The 17,514-nt window shown below is 42.6% G+C and overlaps 1 protein-coding gene across 24 annotated transcripts in view; it reads left to right on the forward strand.

Annotated features, from left to right (window-relative positions):
- ABLIM1 (actin binding LIM protein 1) overlaps positions 1 to 17,514 on the forward strand; it is a 366,517-nt gene that overhangs the window by 327,917 nt on the left and 21,086 nt on the right. For 8 of the 24 annotated variants that reach the window (XR_009544647.1, XR_009544653.1, XR_009544643.1 and 5 more), the window contains 3 exons: positions 598 to 727; positions 2,803 to 2,922; positions 16,634 to 16,738. Coding sequence is in view for 1 of the 24 variants with exons in the window: in XM_060171227.1 (XP_060027210.1) it covers positions 598 to 727; positions 16,634 to 16,738 (235 nt within the window). In the remaining 23 variants the exon portion in view is untranslated. The remainder of the gene's footprint in view (positions 1 to 597; positions 728 to 2,802; positions 2,923 to 16,633; positions 16,739 to 17,514) is intronic. The other 16 variants (XR_009544660.1, XR_009544651.1, XR_009544652.1 and 13 more) reach the window with 3 other exon arrangements.

Genomic DNA, 17,514 nt, shown 5'->3' on the forward strand with positions numbered 1-17,514 from the left:
GCTCTGTTTTTGTCTCTCTGGAAAAAAAAAAAAGTTGGCCTGAAGTATTGATGCCCCAGCAACAATAATAAATATATATCCCCAGGTCAGTGTTACAGACTGTGGGAGTAAGTGGTCTGTACAGGAGAGAGATTAGAGATAGACAGGAGGCTGGTTCTACAGAGTCGGTGAGAGCCTCACACCTACACACAGCTGCCCCACCTGCTTCAGACCTTATGGTTTGAATGTTCTGGATTCATAGAGAAGGGAGCTGACACATGGTTCTATCTTCCTTATTATGCAGATCTGATAATACCCAAAACATGGTTTCTGGAATGATTCCCTCACTTCCTCAGAGCTCTGACAGCACTGCAGTCCCTAATTATTTTGTCTTAAAATTTAGCTAAATGCAGCGGCTACTGATTCTGAATGCAATGCTGCACTGGCCAGTGACAGCTTACTTGAATACCTAGTTGAGGAATCAGGCCCTAGACTATGACATGAACTGGTAGACATGATGGTTCCTTGATGCCTTTTGTGGAACTTGTTTTCTGTTGATGGGGGATGCGAGCCCATAACATATTTTTGCGCTCACACTTTTCTGCTCTCGGTCTGCAGGGTTACCAGGATGTTCGGGACCGGATGATGCACCGGTCCCCCAGCCAAGGCTCCATCAACTCCCCCGTGTATAGCCGCCACAGCTACACTCCAACCACATCCCGCTCCCCTCAGCATTTCCATAGACCCGGTAAGGGCAACTGTTCCCAGAATTCACTCTGTTCAATGAGCTTTGTTTCTGTGTGCTTCCTGCCCCAGTACTGGCAGCTGGTGGCCAAATAGAGCTCCCGTCTCCCAGAACAAGGGAAAGAAAAGGAAATTCATCTCCAGCCCAATTTTCTGTTATATCTTTTCTTGAGACAAGAGTCACTTTATGGTTTTGTTCACATATTTTACTTAATGATTTTGACAGTGAGTGGCTTGAAGCAAGGAAGCTTAACTATTTTTAGACTGGAAGAAAATTCCAATACTTTGCGACTCAAAATTACAGATCTCCAAAAGAAAAGGTGCTGATAAGCCTTTTAGGTGTTTGAGCATCCTCTAAGAGCCAATAGCAGTCTACTCGTTGGTGAGTTTATGATGTTTCCCTTATCCAAGTGCCTGGGATCATGAAGTATGAGTGGTTAAACAGCTTCTAGAACAATGTATTCTGTAGAGCCTGAGGGTTGCTGACTTTTAAGATTCATTACTACCCTAAGCTCTTGAATCAGAATTTGGGGGTGGGGTGGGGGAGAATGGAGGTATTCCCTGATAGAAAATATCAAATAATGGTGGATGTCAATTGACCTCCATGAGTGCAGAAGTCGGTTCCTATCACAGTCAGTCAGCATCTCCTGTGTAAAATAGAAGTATACAAACCCCAGCACAGGCGTAAGATTCCCTGTGAGCTAGACTGACAAAAGAAGTCTTTGACCTCCCAGATGAATTCAGTGGTGCTAATCAGTTCTGGGATGACTTCATTTTTAGCTTCTTGCTTCTGCACAGGCTGATGAGAATAAAGAAGCCCATTCACAGGCTAACTTACTCTGTAAAGTAAGTCCAAAGGAAATGTACAGTGTGTTGGAAGGAAGGCTACAGGCTTCTCCTTTGTATCATCAATACAGTGCTTGGAGAGGGTGACATTTTTGACGACCTGATCCTTCTATAATGTAATGTTTTATCTAGGTTAACAAATAGGTATCCATTCTGCTCAGTATTTTTTTTTCATGGGCAACGGCATTTTACTCATAGCCTACCATGAGTCTACACATGAACTCCCATCTGTCTGAGCGATAAGAAGTCCTCTCTGTTGCCACCTCTCTGCAAGTGGGCATGTGCTGAGGTCATCCAACTTGAACTTGTCTGAGTGGGAAATGATTATCCCAGAGGCATCTGAGTGGGAATGTTGTTTTCCTAGGAGACTCTGTCTTTATTGAGCTCTGGGACTTTTCATCTGTTGAAATCCTGGTTCTGAAGCCAGTGGCCTTTAGAACACTCCCCAGTTGAAGCCTTCCTCCTCCTCTTCCTCACAAGATATGACTGGTGTTTATGATGTCACTTGTTAGGTTTTATTACTATTTTTTTTTTAATATCTTCCCTGGCTAGTGCAGTTCAGATAGCATGGTCATGGTCAGTATAGCTCACCTCTAACTAGTTCTAGTAGTTAAGTTCTAGACATCTGACAGTGAATCAGACCCCATAGGTCTGGGTTTAGTTCTCTTGATCCTTTTTTTTTTTTTTTCCTCTGAGATAACTCTGTTCCTAGGTCGGTCTCCAGTGCCACCATTCTGTGAGTCTCAGGAGTATCAAGAGGTTTCCCTCTTAGGTGGGCAAAATGCAATTAAAATTCCAGTGGGAGAAGTTTGCAGCTTCGTAAATGATCATCATTCTTGAGGGTTCTGTTGTTGTATAAACAGCTGCTTTTGAGTCTAAGTGACATGCCCAGTGATAGCCACTGTCATCCTAACAGAATGTCCTGGTGGCCACTCCTGCCCACTCCAGCCATTTATTCTCAGAGTGACTCTATACCAGCCTCTGAGCCAATGTCTAAATCCTCCGACTCCCCACCCCCCATGTGACTTAACCCTCCACAGGTACATTCTTAACCCTTTTTCCTTCCTCCTTTCACAGACTCCTGATTAACGTGCTTTATTCTTTTGGGGTTGGTTTTGCTTAGTTTTTGCTTTCTCCCCTCCCTTGGAAGGACAATGTGGTCCCTGCTCGTGTTAATTTCTATTCTTCTTTTCTGTTTCCACCTGGCCCTGCCCCTGACTCCTTGCTGCACAGAGCTGCTGTCTCCTGGTGTGCAGAGACTGTCCTACCTGCGCACCAGTAGCCTCAGCTCCACCCACAGCGACTCCCGCCCCAACTCCCCCTTCAGACACCACTTCATCCCCTATATCAAAGGTAAGGAGGCAGGCTTCTCCAGGCAGCACCCCTGCCTAGTGGAGATCTATTAGCACCCTGGGAAGGCTAATAAGGCACATCTCCAAGAGATAGTTCCGAGCTTCCCACCTCTCCGCATGCCTGCGTGTGTCATGGCTGTCCTGGCCGTGTCTTAGAACTGCCACAGCAGCTCTCCTTGGGAGAAGTGTGTCATTTCTAAGGACTCTCCAGGAAGAAACAGGAAGTATGCTTCAGACCCTAAGACTGATGACCAACCTGCGTTGAAAAAGATATATATTATCATTTTGTTTTTCTCTGGGGCAAAAGCAAAATATAATATATGGTGGGGGGGGAGGGTGTGTACCCTAGGCTGGATTTGGGATCTCTGTCAGCAGACTTTTCAGCAGCAAATACCTCATCATCTCCATAATGGTCATACGCCAGTTAGTATCAGTTAGTAATGCGGAAATGCCGGGGCCAGGCAACTTAAATTTCTCCAAGTCTTAGAAGAATGCACTTTGATCTGTCCCGATTTCTGTATGAGGTCGAAGAGCATCCTGGCCTTGTGCTTTCTGTTCCTGCTCCACATTCATGCCCGAAATTCCCTTGAGGACCACCTAGTGTCTTCCTCCTTGTCCCTTATGCTTCTGTCCTGGTCCCATTCTGTCAGCTCACCATTTCCCCGCCATGTGTCCATGTTTCGGGAAAGATAAGTCTGAAAGGGCTTATCAAGAGGCCCCAACTTAAAGTAGATCTGAGCTCACACAAGGAGACTCCCTTTTCTCGTGTTCTTGATTTGAGTCAAACTGAAGAGGGAGTAACAGGCCAGCAGAGATATCTTGGGTCTTAAAACAACCTGCAGAGATTCTCAGCTGGCCCCAAGTATCTACCTCATTCATACTGTTACCAGAGTAACCTAAGTGTTCTGTCTACCTGAACTTTATTTGCAGTCTACCCAAGTTACTTTCTTTTCCTCTTTTTTTTTCCCCTCTCATTTGGGATTTTGAACAACTGAGCCCCACAATCTAGGTACTACACTGGATGTACCTAGTGTGATTTCCTCATTGCTATTTTTCCTCCCTATGCTGTGAAGGTAAAACTGCTGGTGTATGTTGAAGATAGAACAGCCTGCAGCAAGGAAATCCATCGTTCAGTAGATACACAGCTTTTCCAACATTCCAAGCAGACTGTTTTAATTGATCGTTCATTCGGATTTTGAAGCATAAAGAATTTTTTTAAATTATCTTTATTTACTGGATAGAGACAGCCAGAAATCAAGAGGAAGAGGGAGGTAGAGAGGGAGAGACACCTGCAGCCCTACTTCACCATTCCTGAAGCTTCCCCCCCACAGGTGGGGACTGGGGGCTTGAACTTGGGTCCTTGCACACTGTAATGTGTGCGCTCAATTAGGTGCGCCACCACCCAGCCCCCTGCAAAAATAATTTTTTATGTATAGAAACCAAGATGATACTTTAGAATATGTTTATAAATCCAGTGGAAATTATTACAACGACTTAAGAGATATATTTTAAAGAGACTTTAATGTAGCAGCCCTCAGCCAGATCATTTTTTTGTTTGTCTGTTTTCTTCTAACTTGCAAGAGAAAAATCTGTTTTAAATTCATGAAGATGTGGCCTTCCCTGTTTGGTTTTTCTGCATGTCATCTTTCAGAAGGAAGATATTTTGTAGAAAGAAAAATGCCCTGTGCTCTATAAAGAGATAGAAAGTTTGTACAAGTAAAACAGAATTAAATACTAAGACTCACAGTGTGTGTGTGTGTGTGTGTGTGTGTGTGTGTGTGTGTGTGTGTGTGTGCGTGTGCGCGTCAGTCACTGAGTGGCCTTATGGAGTGAGTATGCCCCCATCCACATGGACATTGGGTGTCATTGTTGTCTCTGTTACTTCCTGGCAGTGGAACCTTGGATTGGTGTCTTGGCCTTGGGTGGCTGTGGCCTCACTTATGAGACTTCTCCCAAGTCTTTAGATGTGCGCCAGGTCATGTGGCCTGGGGATTGTGTCATGCCATTCATTCTTCACTGCACCCCTGTGATGTAGTATAGGAAGCCCTCCATTAGGTGGCCAGGCAAAGGCTGACAGTTAGAAAGTAGCATCTCCTCAACTCTGGACTCCTAGCCTTTCTCATGTAGATAGTGTGTGTGTGTGTGTGTGTGTGTGTGTGTGTGTGTGTGTGTGTGTGTGTGTATTTCCCTATAAATGCACACAAGGTATAATGTTTTTTATCTTTGTTTAATTTCTTTTTTATTATTTTTAATTATAAAAAGGAAACACTGACAAAAACCATAAGATAAGAGGGGTACAACTCCACACAATTCCCACCACCAGAACTCTGCATCCCATCCTCTCCCCTGATAGCTTTCCTATTCTCTATCCCTCTGGGAGTATGGACCCAGGGTCACTGTGGGATGCAGAAGGTGGAAGGTCTGGCTTCTGTAACTGCTTCCCCGCTGAACATGGGCATTGGCAGGTCAATCCATACTCCCAGCCTATCTCTGTCCTTCCCTAGTGGGGTGGGGCTCTGGGGAAGCAGAGCTCCAGAACATATTGGTGGGGTCGTCTGCCCAGGGGAGTCCGGCTGGCATTATGATAGCATCTGGAACCTGGTGGCTGAAAAGAGAGTTAACATATAAAGCCAAACACATTGTTGACTAATCATGAACCCAAAGGCTGAAATATTGCAGATGAAAATTTGGGGGGGGGTATAATGTTTAAAGCCAGCTATTTATTTTTATTTATTTATTTTTTATTCTTTCTTTTTTCTTTTTTTTTTTCCCCCAGAGCACTGCTCAGTTCTGTCTTATGGTGGTGTGTGGAACACTGAATCTGGGGCTTCGGAGTCTCAGGTGTGATACTCTCTTTGCATAACCATTATATTATCAACTATTTATTTTTAACTAGAAAAGTGCTGCCTTATTTTGACTCGGACACACAGTTCCTTTCTGTCATTTAAATTTAAAATTAAGAATGCTATACTTTTTGGGACTTGGCAGTGGGACACCTGATTAAGTGCACGTGTTATGCATAAGGACCCAAGTTCAAGCCACTCATCCTCACCTGCAGGGAGAAAGCTTCATGAGTGGTGAAGTAATCCTGTCTCTTCTCTTCTCTTCTCTTCTCTTCTCTTCGCTTCGCTTCGCTTCGCTTCTCTCCTCTCCTCTCCTCTCCTCTCTTCTTTCTGTCTCTCTCTCCATCTCTCTCTGTGTCCCTCTCTCTCTCTCCCCTAATAAAGTAAATAATTTTTAAAAGAAAGTTATATACTCAATAAAAATGCCAAGTGGTTTTGAAAATTACAATGCCTCTGCCTACATATTGCTTCATGATATATTATATCATATTATATGCAATAAGCTATTGCATATAATAGCTTCATTTTAGACTTTAGTCTGATGGGAAGCTCTTGACACAGATATTTTGTGTTTAAAGTACAGAAAGCAAAGAGATATTAGCACAATTCTATGTCTGCCCTTAAAAAGCAATTAATAGTCTTGCTTCCATTTTTTCTTTTTTTATTGGTTTTATGCCTAGTTTATTCATATGAAATAGTTTATATGCTTCAGATACAAAATATAATGCATCTAACAGTATATGCTTATTTTTGAAATAAGTGAACTTTTAAAAAATTTTTATTATCTTCATTTATTGGATAGAGACAGAAGGAAGGGTGATAGAGAGGCAGGGAGAGAGAGAGAGAGGGAGAGAGGGAGAGAGAGAGACCTTGCAAGCATTGCTTCACCACTCACAAAGCTTTCCCCCTATAGGTAGGGACCGGGGTCCTGAATCCAGGCCCCTGTAAGTGAACTTTTTACTGATCTGTGAAATCATGGAGAATATCTATATTAGACTTACTGCTTTAAAAACCTAAAATATTTGAATGACCAAATGCTGATTCTTCAAAGAATTATTCCCTAGTTGTTTTGAAAAGTAAGTATCCATTTATATAGGGGGAGGGGGTGTTTTTCCCCCAAGAGGAGCTTATGGTTATTTGAGAAACACCTCTAATATACACTTAAAAGAGAGGATGTAAGTGAGCTGGGTGATAGCGCAGCAGGTTAAGTGCATGTGGCATAAAGCGCAAGGACCGGATTAGGATCCTGGTTCAAGCCCCCAGCTCTCCACCTGCAGGGGAGTCACTTCACAGGTGGTGAAACAGGTCTGCAGGTGTCTGTCTTTCTCTCCCCCTCTCTGTCTTCCCCTCCTCTCTCCATTTCTCTCTGTCCTATCCAACAACGACAACAACTACAACAATAAAACAAGTACAACAAAAGGGAAAATAAATAAAATAAATATTTAAAAAAGTAAAATAAAAGAGAGAATGTCTCCCAGATTTCATTTGCACATGGCCTTTTTTTTTTTTTCTTTTTCTTTTATCCCGGCACTTGGTTTGTGATTGTGAAAGTTATTTTTTTGAAACAAGTAACACCAGGATAGGATGTCCTACTCAGGGACTATAGCTAGAAGCAGGAACTCATCACCCCTCTGGCAGTCCCTAGCTTCCTACCAGCCGAGTATACTTCCTGGTCCTTATTTGTGGTGCATGCAGCCCAGACCCCTGTGTTCATTATCCAGAGGGCGCCCACATGCTAAACTGCATTCCACAGGCTGTCTCTCTTTGTCACTGGCCTCCTCATCCATTTTCAGTACCACTGGCTTGTTTTCCAGTACATTTTTTTCTCTGTTCTCTAACTGTCCTTGTAACCTCGCTCTATGAGCTGGGGTACTTAGCCAAGAGCATGCCTGCAAATTGGCAGGGAGTCCAATTTTCGCTTTTGGGGGCAGCTCTGTGCAGTGTTTTCTGAGTTTCTCTTCCTTCCCTTTTGAAATACCATTAGGCATTATGTTCTATATCTGGGAAACATAAAATCAGGTTTGTGAAAAGGGGAGCTACATGTTTTAAGTCTCTTTGAAAGCACTTTTCCCCCACCCCCTTTTGTCCTAGATATGGATTCCTTTGGTGCAACTTTGTAGATGACAGTTCCCTGAGGAAACTCTCTCCCATATTGAGATTTTTGACAAGAGCCAGCCATCTTGAAATGCTGTCATCAAATTCTAGATGCTGCCAGCTTTAAGTTCCCCTCAAGTATGTTTTGGGCTAAAAGTAATTTTAGAAAGTTAAGCAGTGTCCAAGAGGTCTCCACAGCAGATAGGATATACTTGTCTTAGAAGGTGTTGCTTAGCCTCTGCTGTACCAAAAGGAAGAAAGAAATCCCAAGACTGACTTCATGTCCATCATTATATACAGTGAGAATCCTGCAGGTCTCCCCAGAACATAACTACCATTATCCCTTGGTATGCACAGGGGGTTGGTTTCATGACTCACCCCCAGCCCCTTGGACACCAAAGCCCACAGATGCTCTATGTCTTATAGTTGACTCTCTGTGTCCTCAGGGTCTGTACGTGTACATTCAGCTGACGGGTAGTTGACTGAAACCATGAATACAGAACACACAGTTAGAAAAATGCTCATAACAGGGGAGTCAGGTGGTAGCACAGCAGGTTACATGCATATGGCATGAAGCACAAGGACTGGGGTAAGGATCCCGATTCGTGCCCCTGGCTCCCTCGCCTGCAGGGAAGTTGCTTCACAGGTGGTGAAGCAGGTCTGCAGGTGTCTATCTTTCTCTCCCCCTCTCTGTCTTCCCTTCCTCTCTCCATTTCTCTCTGTCCTATCCAACAATGACGACATCAATAACAACAACAATAATAACTACAACAATAAAAAACAAGGGCAACAAAAGGGAAAATAAATTAAAAAAAGAAAAATGCTCATAACTAGAACCTTGCAGTTCAAACCTGTGTTGTTCAAAGACCAACTGTACATATTTATATAGTAACTTGTGACCATAATAGCTGAGATCACTAACAATTTAGAGTGAACTGATGCAAGGAATTACCAAAGGAATCAAGAGAAATGGCCAAGTGTAGTTTATACAATGTTATAGATCAGTAGGTATTGTATAGCTTTTAAACAGTGACTTAACTCCAAGATGGAGATGATTATCATGATGATGGTGATGATAATACTTTCCATATATTGAATTGTCAGAAAAGTCATGATGTGTTTTTTTAATGCAAAAAAAGAAAGTGTCGATGAATTTTCTGACAATCCAATATATAGTTCACCTGATTTCACAGACATTTCTTTGCCTATCTAGAGAACTATGTGATATATAGTTATCTTTACATCTATATTTATACTTTAATGCCCTCACCAACTATTTCCTTCCAGAATAGAGTGAAAAGGAAAAGAATCCTCACTTAGTTTTGCCTTATACTTTAAAGATGCTGAAAAATGTAACATCTTTGGCATGTCAAGGATTAAGAATTCGGTACCTGTAACCGCTTTATATTCTGAGATTGTTGTTCCCCAGTGAGCCCTTGTGATGCCATGCACCATGTCACAGAGCATCATCTAGACAGGAGTGTTGCGGAATCTCACTTTGCCTTATGGTGTAAAGTGTTTTTGTAGGAGATTTTACCATGATTATAGAGTTAGATCTACCTACAAAGATTTGAGTGTTAGGGGGCTGGGCACCAGGTTAAGTGCACATAGTACAAATTGCAAGGACCCACACCAGGATCCCGATTCTAGCCCTCAGTTCCCCAGCTGTAGGGGGAACACTTCATAAGTGGTGAAGCAGATGCACAGGTGTCTCTCTTTCGACCTCCTCTCTCCTATCTAACAGCAGCAGCAGCAGCAGCAACAATAGCAGTAAGAACAACAATAGCAATTGAAAAAAGATGGCCTCCAGGGGCAGTGGATTGTAGTGCAGACACTGAGCCCCAGTGATAACCCTGAAGACAAAACAAACACACAAACAAAAGACCTGGAATGTTTTTCTCTAGGGCAGGGAGTGGTGTGGTTCAGAAGTTAGCAGCAGCCCTGCTTGGGCTGTGCAGGATGTCTTCAAAAGACAAAGCCAGGAAATCGAGTCTCTATAGAACTTCTTTTGAGAGCACACCATAAGAATTGTTATGCTTTTCCATGACAGATTACTTGCATGAATGATTTCTTTTTTTCAATTTTTATTTATAAAAAGGAAACATTGACTAAACCATAGGATAAGAGGGGTACAACTTCACACAATTCCCACCACCAGAACTCTATATCACATCCCCTCCCCTGATAGCTTTCCTATTCTTTAACCTTCTGGGAGGATGGACCCAAGGTCATTGTGGGATGCAGAAGGTGGAAGGTCTGGCTTCTGTAATTGCTTCCCTGCTGAACATGGGCATTGACAGGTTGATCCGTACTCCCAGCCTGTCTCTCTCTTTCCCTAGTGGGGAAGGGCTCTGGGGAAATAGAGCTCCAGGACACATTGGTGGGGTTGTCTGTCCAGGGAGTCTGGTTGGCATCATGCTAGCATCTGGAACCTGGTAGTTGACAAGAGAGTTAACATACAAAGCCAAACAAATTGTTGAACAATCATGAACCTAAAGACTGGAATAGTGCAGATGAAGAGTTGGGGGCCCCTCCAATTTGTAGATGGCTAGTAGGCATATTTTAGTTATATTCCAAAGGGCCTGTGGCTATACTAGTGTTTTTTGTTTGTGTGTGTGTGTGTGTGTGTGTGTGTGTGTGTGTTTGCCTGAGCCTGAAATCTGATATGCAAGTGGTCCTAATTACTGTCCGGGGAGGTGATGTTATGGCTGGCAGAAGGACCAGAAAGCTGGATCAGGGAAGAGAGTAGCTCCCAAATATGGGAAAAGTGTTGTTGACTGTAAACCCCATTGATTTGATGTGATCTGGGACCCATATTCAGTTTAGGAGCCTATGTGACCTCTGCATCCCTCTAGATCTGAGCTCACATTCTGTGGTCATAAGCAGGAACGTTCCAAGCTGCCCCAATATCAGGACCCATCTTCCTCAGGTGTAGCATAGAGCATATTGTCCAGCCTCCCTTTGGAGGATGAAACATTCTCTACCATTGTTGATGCAAGTTGAGAGCAAGGTCCTATGGGGGCCACAAAGGGGTCTATTGTGTGTTCCTGATAGGAATGACTAATAACAATGGAGAGAGGGATTTATTTGAGGTCTAGGCCTATCATGTCTGTTTGGGAATCTCAGGATTCCCGGAATATGACCCCAACTGATGGGGTGGCCTGATAGTGACTAAAGAGTCATCGTTAAAGTATGCCACTCTCTTGCACTTATTCAACTTTTGCAGTCCTTGCTTTGATAAGGGTAGCTTTGGAGTGAGTGAGAGAACTATAATAGGAAGTATGTGAGGAGGGTATCTAATACTATTTCATTATGAACTTGATACTGACTCACTACAGACTATTGTGTATTTTTGCTTTCAGGTATATATTTTGCCCTAATTTATGGATACATGTGAACATACGCTCTATCTTACGGGACCTGGTCCTATATCTAGGTTTGGGGATTTTGTTAGGAAGTGAACTTCCAGGAATGGAATTTGAGAACCCTATGAAAGGAAAGGCTTCACCTGAGTAATGAGGCTGAAGTGTTGATATTCCATGCCTGACGTCTCTGGACACAGTCTGAAGTGAAGCATGCTGAGGTGGTACTTCTTGCATTTATTAGGTTGGGATCGGCAGATGGGCTATCATTTGGTATGAATTGAGAGAAGCATGCAGGAAAGTGAGCCCCACCCTAGAGGTTCCAGGACTGGGAAAAATACAGGATCTAAAGAGGAAGCAGGAGTATCCTACCATCTTAGGGTTTAAGAAGACAGTAGATAGTTATTACTATAAGCACATTATTTGGCAATTGGGTTAACTTTGAAATATCCCTTTGTTAGGATTTGCTATATTATACACAACATCACCATAATTTTTGTCCTTTGACATTATTTGTACCACGAGTTGCTTCTGTTCTCCCTGGTCTAAGCTTTTAAGAGAGTCAACATATCAAAGACTCAGCCTATGTATTAAAAAGAGCCAGTCTATGCTTTAAAATATTTAAGACACTCAGTCAATTTTTACCCTCTCATATTAATTAAATAGTGATTTATATGACTACAAATTGATAGGAGTGTACATAAACACCATTCCCACCACCAAAAGACTATGTCCCATCCCCCTTCCCCCCCCATCCCCCCACGAAGCTGAACATCCAACTTCACCCTCAACCCAAGGTTTTCACTTTGGTGCCTCACTCCAAATTCAGTCAAATCCTGCTTTTAGTTTCCCTTTCTGTTATTCTTTCTCAACTTCTGCTTATGAGTGGGATCATCCCATACTGCTGGTGCTCACATGGGTGGCCTCGCAACAGAGGTAAGCCACTGGCCTTCTTGTCACCGATTCTAGTGTTCGCGTGATGTAGAAAGAAGCGCCAGGGAAACGCAGGTATGAACTTGCAACTTTATTCTGAGAAGGACAAGCTTATAAAGCAAGTAGGACAAAGAACGTTTTTCACATATTTCAGTAATCACAGGTTTCCAAAGGTCAGTTACCCTTATGGTGGGGAGGGGTAGGAACGATGAGTATTAATGAGATACCAAAAGGTCAGAGCAATTAGTTTCCATGATGCAAGACATGTTAATTATCTAAAGGTATTAAGAAAAACATAGTGGTTAAACCAGCAGAGTGAGATGAAGCAGAGAAGGGCAGAGCTTGATGTAAATCATAGATATCAAAGGACAAGGAAATAAGGTGTGGGGGTCTCACTATTAGGTTACTGGCAAGGCTGTGATGAAGTGTATTTTCTATGTGATCAAAAGGTGGTGAACTTATAGTGAACATAATGAACTCTAAGTGAACTTTCAAGCAGGCAGCCATTTGGTCTGCAGCAGGGGAATGAGTAAACTGTGAGAGGTCGTAGGTCTTTGTGAAGCTTGGGAGACCAACAAGAGGAAACTGAGTCACGAAAGCCTTTCCCTCCTAGCTCTATCCCTGAAAGGGAGAGACTGACAAGTGGGGTGTCTTTCCAGACCTCCATCTCAAGGATGGGGAAGTTCCTCTAATCTCTAACCATGCTTTCACATAATCCCACACCATACTTATCTTTATCTTTCTGACTTAGCTCACTTAACATAATTCCTTCTAGCTCCATCCAAGATCGGTCAGAGAAGGTGGGTTCATTGTTCTTAATAGCTGTGTAGTATTCTATTGTGTATATATATATCACAACTTTCTCAGCCACTCATCTGTTGTTGGGCACCTGGGTTGCTTCCAGGTTTTAGCTATTACAAATTGTGCTGCTATGAACATAGGTGTACACATTTCTTTTTGGTTGGGTATTATGGAGTCCTTGGGGTATATCCCTGGGAGAGGAATTACTGGGTCATATGGGAGGTCCATGTCTAGCCTTGTGAGAGTTCTCCAGACTGCTCTCCACAGAGGCTGGACTAGTTTACACTCCCACCAGCAGTGCAGAAGGGTTCCTCTGTCCCCACAGCCTCTCTAGCATTTGTTGCTGTTGTCCTTTTTGATGTATGCCATTTTCACAGGGGTGAGATGGTATTTCAGTGTTGTTTTTATTTGCATTTCTCTGACAGTCAGTGACCTGGAGCAATTTTTCATGTGTTTGTTAGCCTTTTGGATCTCTTCTGTAGTGAATGTTCTGTTCATATCCTCTGCCCATTTTTGGATGGGGTCATTTGCTTTTTTGGTGCTAAGTTTGCTGAGCTCTTTGTAATTTTGGTTATTAGTTTCTTATCTGATGTATGGCATGTGAAGATCTTCTCCCATTCTGTGAAGGGTCTCTTTGTGTGATAGTTTCTTTGTCTGTGCAGAAGCTTTTCAATTTGATGTAGTCCCATTGGTTTGTTTCTGCTTTAGTCTTCCTTGCAATTGGGTTTGTTTCATCGAAGATATCCTTGAGATTTAGTTGGGAAAGTGTTCCATCAATGTTTTCCTTTAAGTATTTGATAGTTTCTGGTCTAACCTCCATGTCGTTGATCCATTTAGAGTTGATTTTTGTTTCTGTTGAGATAAGGTGGTTCAGTTTCATTCTTCTGCATGTTTCAACCCAGTTTTCCAGCACCATTTATTGAAGAGAGCCTCCTTCCTCCATTTAATACTTTGGGCCCTCTTATCAAAGATTAGATGTCCCTAGGTGTGGCATGAATGATTTCTACTGTTGATAGGAGGGAGGAGGATTTTCAGAAGTGAAACAATTACATTGGGGTTGTGGAGGATCAACCACAGTGAGAAAAATATAAAGGGGATACCGTTTTGACCTCATTGCTGACCCCTGGCTGCCTTTAGTCATGAGATCTGAGAAAGATGGTAGCTGATTCAGCATGGTTGGGACACCACAGGCTGGTGCAGAGCTATAGAATTGGATAGTTAGCATCATTCATTCAGAAGCATTTATTAGGGCTTAAAGTCGAAGGGGCAGTATACTGAACACACAGTGATAAACAAGACCTAGTTGTGATTGGGCTGTAGACTGAAAGAAAACTCAGCTAAATCTAAACCACATTCTTCCTGTTTGCCTCGGCCCATGTTTTTAATACTCATTTGATCAGACATGAGCTGTTTCTCTTTAGGACAGTGATGGTGAATATAATATACTATTTTTCTTTTCAGATGAACCGTCTGGTAGGCTGTTTGAGTTGATAAGTTATAATTTTTAGAAGCCACTATCAGATTTAAGTCGTAAAGTCTGCAACATAATACTGTGGAAAATAGGCACTAAGTTGAGTCTTGAAGGGGGTAATTAAAAAAAAACACAAAGTTCAGAGCACAGCCAAAAACCAAGAGACTGAATCTGTGTTGGTCATGAATGCAGATCCTCTATCCACAATAACTTTTGCTAAAGACTTATTTATTAAGAGTGAGGAAAATAGGGAGTCGGGCAGTAGCACAGTGGGTTAATCGCACGTGGCGCAAAGCACAAGGAGCAGCATAAGGATCCCGGTTTGAGCCCCCGGCTCCTCACCTGCAGGGGAGTCACTTCACAAGCGGTGAAGCAGGTCTGCAGGTCTATCTTTCTCTCCACCTCTCTGTCTTCCCCTCCTCTCTCCATTTCTCTCTGTCCTATCCAACAACAAAGACATCAATAATAACTACAACAATAAAAAACAACAAGGACAACAAAAGGGAATAAATAAATATTTAAAAAAAGAAATAAATTTTAAAAAAGAGAGTGAGGAAAATGGGGAGTCTCGGTCAGTAGCACAGCACACATGGCGTAAAACGTAAGGATCCTGGTTCAAGCCCCCAACTCCCCACCTGCAGGGGAGTCGCTTCACAGGTGGTGAAGCAGGTCTACAAATATCTATCTTTCTCCCCCCCTCCCTGTCTTCTCCTCCTCTCTCCATTTCTCTCTGTCCTATCCAATAATGACAACATCAATAACAACAACAATAATAACTACAATAATAAAACAAGGGCAACCAAAGGGAATAAATAAATAAGTTTTTTGATATTTATTTATTAAATATTAAATGAATGGCTTGACTGCATTGACTAAGCTCCACGTAGAGCCAATGCATTGTTTTATGTCAGTTGTATCTCAAGTCTTTTAGAAACCAATTACAAAAGACAAAGTAAACAAAGCTTATGCTTTACTTTTTAAAGATCTGTTACAATTATTAGCACAGAGGCTAAAAGAAATAAATAACTCAAATTGCTAGAGCACAGTGTTCGTGTGCCTGAAGCCCCAAGCTCTCAGGTTCAATCCCTAGCTCCACCATAAGCCAGAGTTGAGGAGTTTTCTGGTCTCTCTCTCTCTCTCTCTCATAAAAAATAGCTTTTAATATTAGATAATATTAATTGATAAATATATTGAACTTAAAAAAAAAGTCCAGCACTCTACTATATATGGTGTCAGGGATCAAACTGGGGGGAGGGGTTTGTCTCGGGCATGCAAGTCCTGTGCTCTACCCACTGAGATACCTCCCTGGCTTCCTGTATCTAAATTGAAAATGTCCATGCTTCAAGAGACACGGGCACAGAAGGCTGCAACTTTTTAAGCAGATAGTATATGATTGTTGACTTGGAGGAGGCTGAGAACTTCTTTCATTTTGGCATCCTTTGTAACTTTTTATTAAGTTGGTAGATGGTTAACAGATGGAAAACTGCTATGCACAGGAATTAATAGCAGTTGAGTGCAAGCAACCGGACATGCACTGTAAATGGGGATTGAATTGCAGGGGGTGGGGAGTATAATAGCTGTTTTGCGTTATTTGAAGAAAGTGGTGGAGAGAGCTAAAAAGTATTCTCATGATAGGCAGACATGACTCAGACTCTACCCTGTGTATTTCAAAGAAAGGAAACAGAAACATTCTGCACTGGAGGCCCTTTGTGTTGCTAAGAGGGAGGACTGGATGCCCACAGAGTCCCAGACTCAGTCTTGCATCTAACAAGTCAATTCCAGTTGTGGGCCTCCACCATCATGCCTGGAAGTGATTGCCTAGGGTTCTGCATCTCCCATCCCTTGGCAATTCCTTACCTGCTTGGGATGTGACCATCTGACCACTGATCCTGAACCACTAGCAAGTGGCTCACCATTCCTCGTAGTGCCCTTTCCATAGAATCCGTCTGCTGCTAACTCCCAGCCTTCTACCGCATGCCCCTGGAATGACGCATCTGACTGCTAGCTGCTTTAATCGCCTTCTACGTGACCTCAGAATCTTCTTTGGAAATACTAAACTTTCTGCCCCCTTGATCAGTTGCATTTTGTTTCTTTGGTTTCTCCCTTCTGGCCCTCCGGTTTGTTGTTTTGAACTTTGAGAATGCTTGCTTGATTTTAGTTATTGCTCTCCCTTTTCTCATTTTGTTTTCTCCATTCTTCTCATTGGAGGCAATGAGCCACCCAGCGGCCGGAACTCCCCTCTCCCTTACCGGCCAGACAGCCGCCCACTAACTCCAACTTATGCTCAAGCCCCTAAACATTTCCATGTTCCAGGTAGGAGCTGACACGGTCTATGTCTTGGTGTCCTGTCACAGTGTAGAGTGTCACCTTGTTCCCTCTGTCTTGTCTCCATTTCTCATGCTCTTTGAACTGGCATGCACAAACTCTAAATTGCAGGATCTAATCTCGAAGGCCTTTCAGACATTTTGGAGTATGAAATGCTAGAATGATATTGAAGGTTTCAGCCTCCTCAACATTTTTTTTTTAATAATTAGACTGTTTAAAAAAAAAAGATAAAAGACTTATTATGTTAACTCTGGACCAAAGCATCACTCTGGCACTGGGGGATTTAGCTCCAGGTCTTGTGTTTTTAAGTCCAAAGTTCTAACCACTGTGCCATCTCCTGGGCCACTCCTCAAGGTAATTTTGTTGTTGTTTTTTAAGGGAGAGGAAGGGAGGGCACAAAGGTATCAGGATTGGGTTGTGTTTTTTTTTTTGTTTGTTTTGACTACAATTTCATTTTTACCTTGATGTTGGTGCCTCCTTCACCACTCTGTGGTTTATTGTCATTGATTAATTTTCCCAGTGACACTCTCTTGATGTTCTCTTGCTAGTGACTAACCTCAGAATAACTCGAGAGTGTTCTTTCTCCCAGCTGTCTCTATTGGGGAGACCATTTCAGAGAGAACTTTTCAGAGAGAACTGATGTTGGAGTGACTTTCCTGCAGTGAATAGCTCACTCACTCACTAACCACCTCCATAGCCTACAACAATATCTTGCAATTTAGGCCAATGCTGCAAGCTTTGCTCTGTGGTCACATGCATTTGCT

The sequence above is a fragment of the Erinaceus europaeus genome, chromosome 14, assembly GCF_950295315.1.
Source record: "Erinaceus europaeus chromosome 14, mEriEur2.1, whole genome shotgun sequence".
NCBI lineage: Eukaryota > Metazoa > Chordata > Mammalia > Eulipotyphla > Erinaceidae > Erinaceus > Erinaceus europaeus.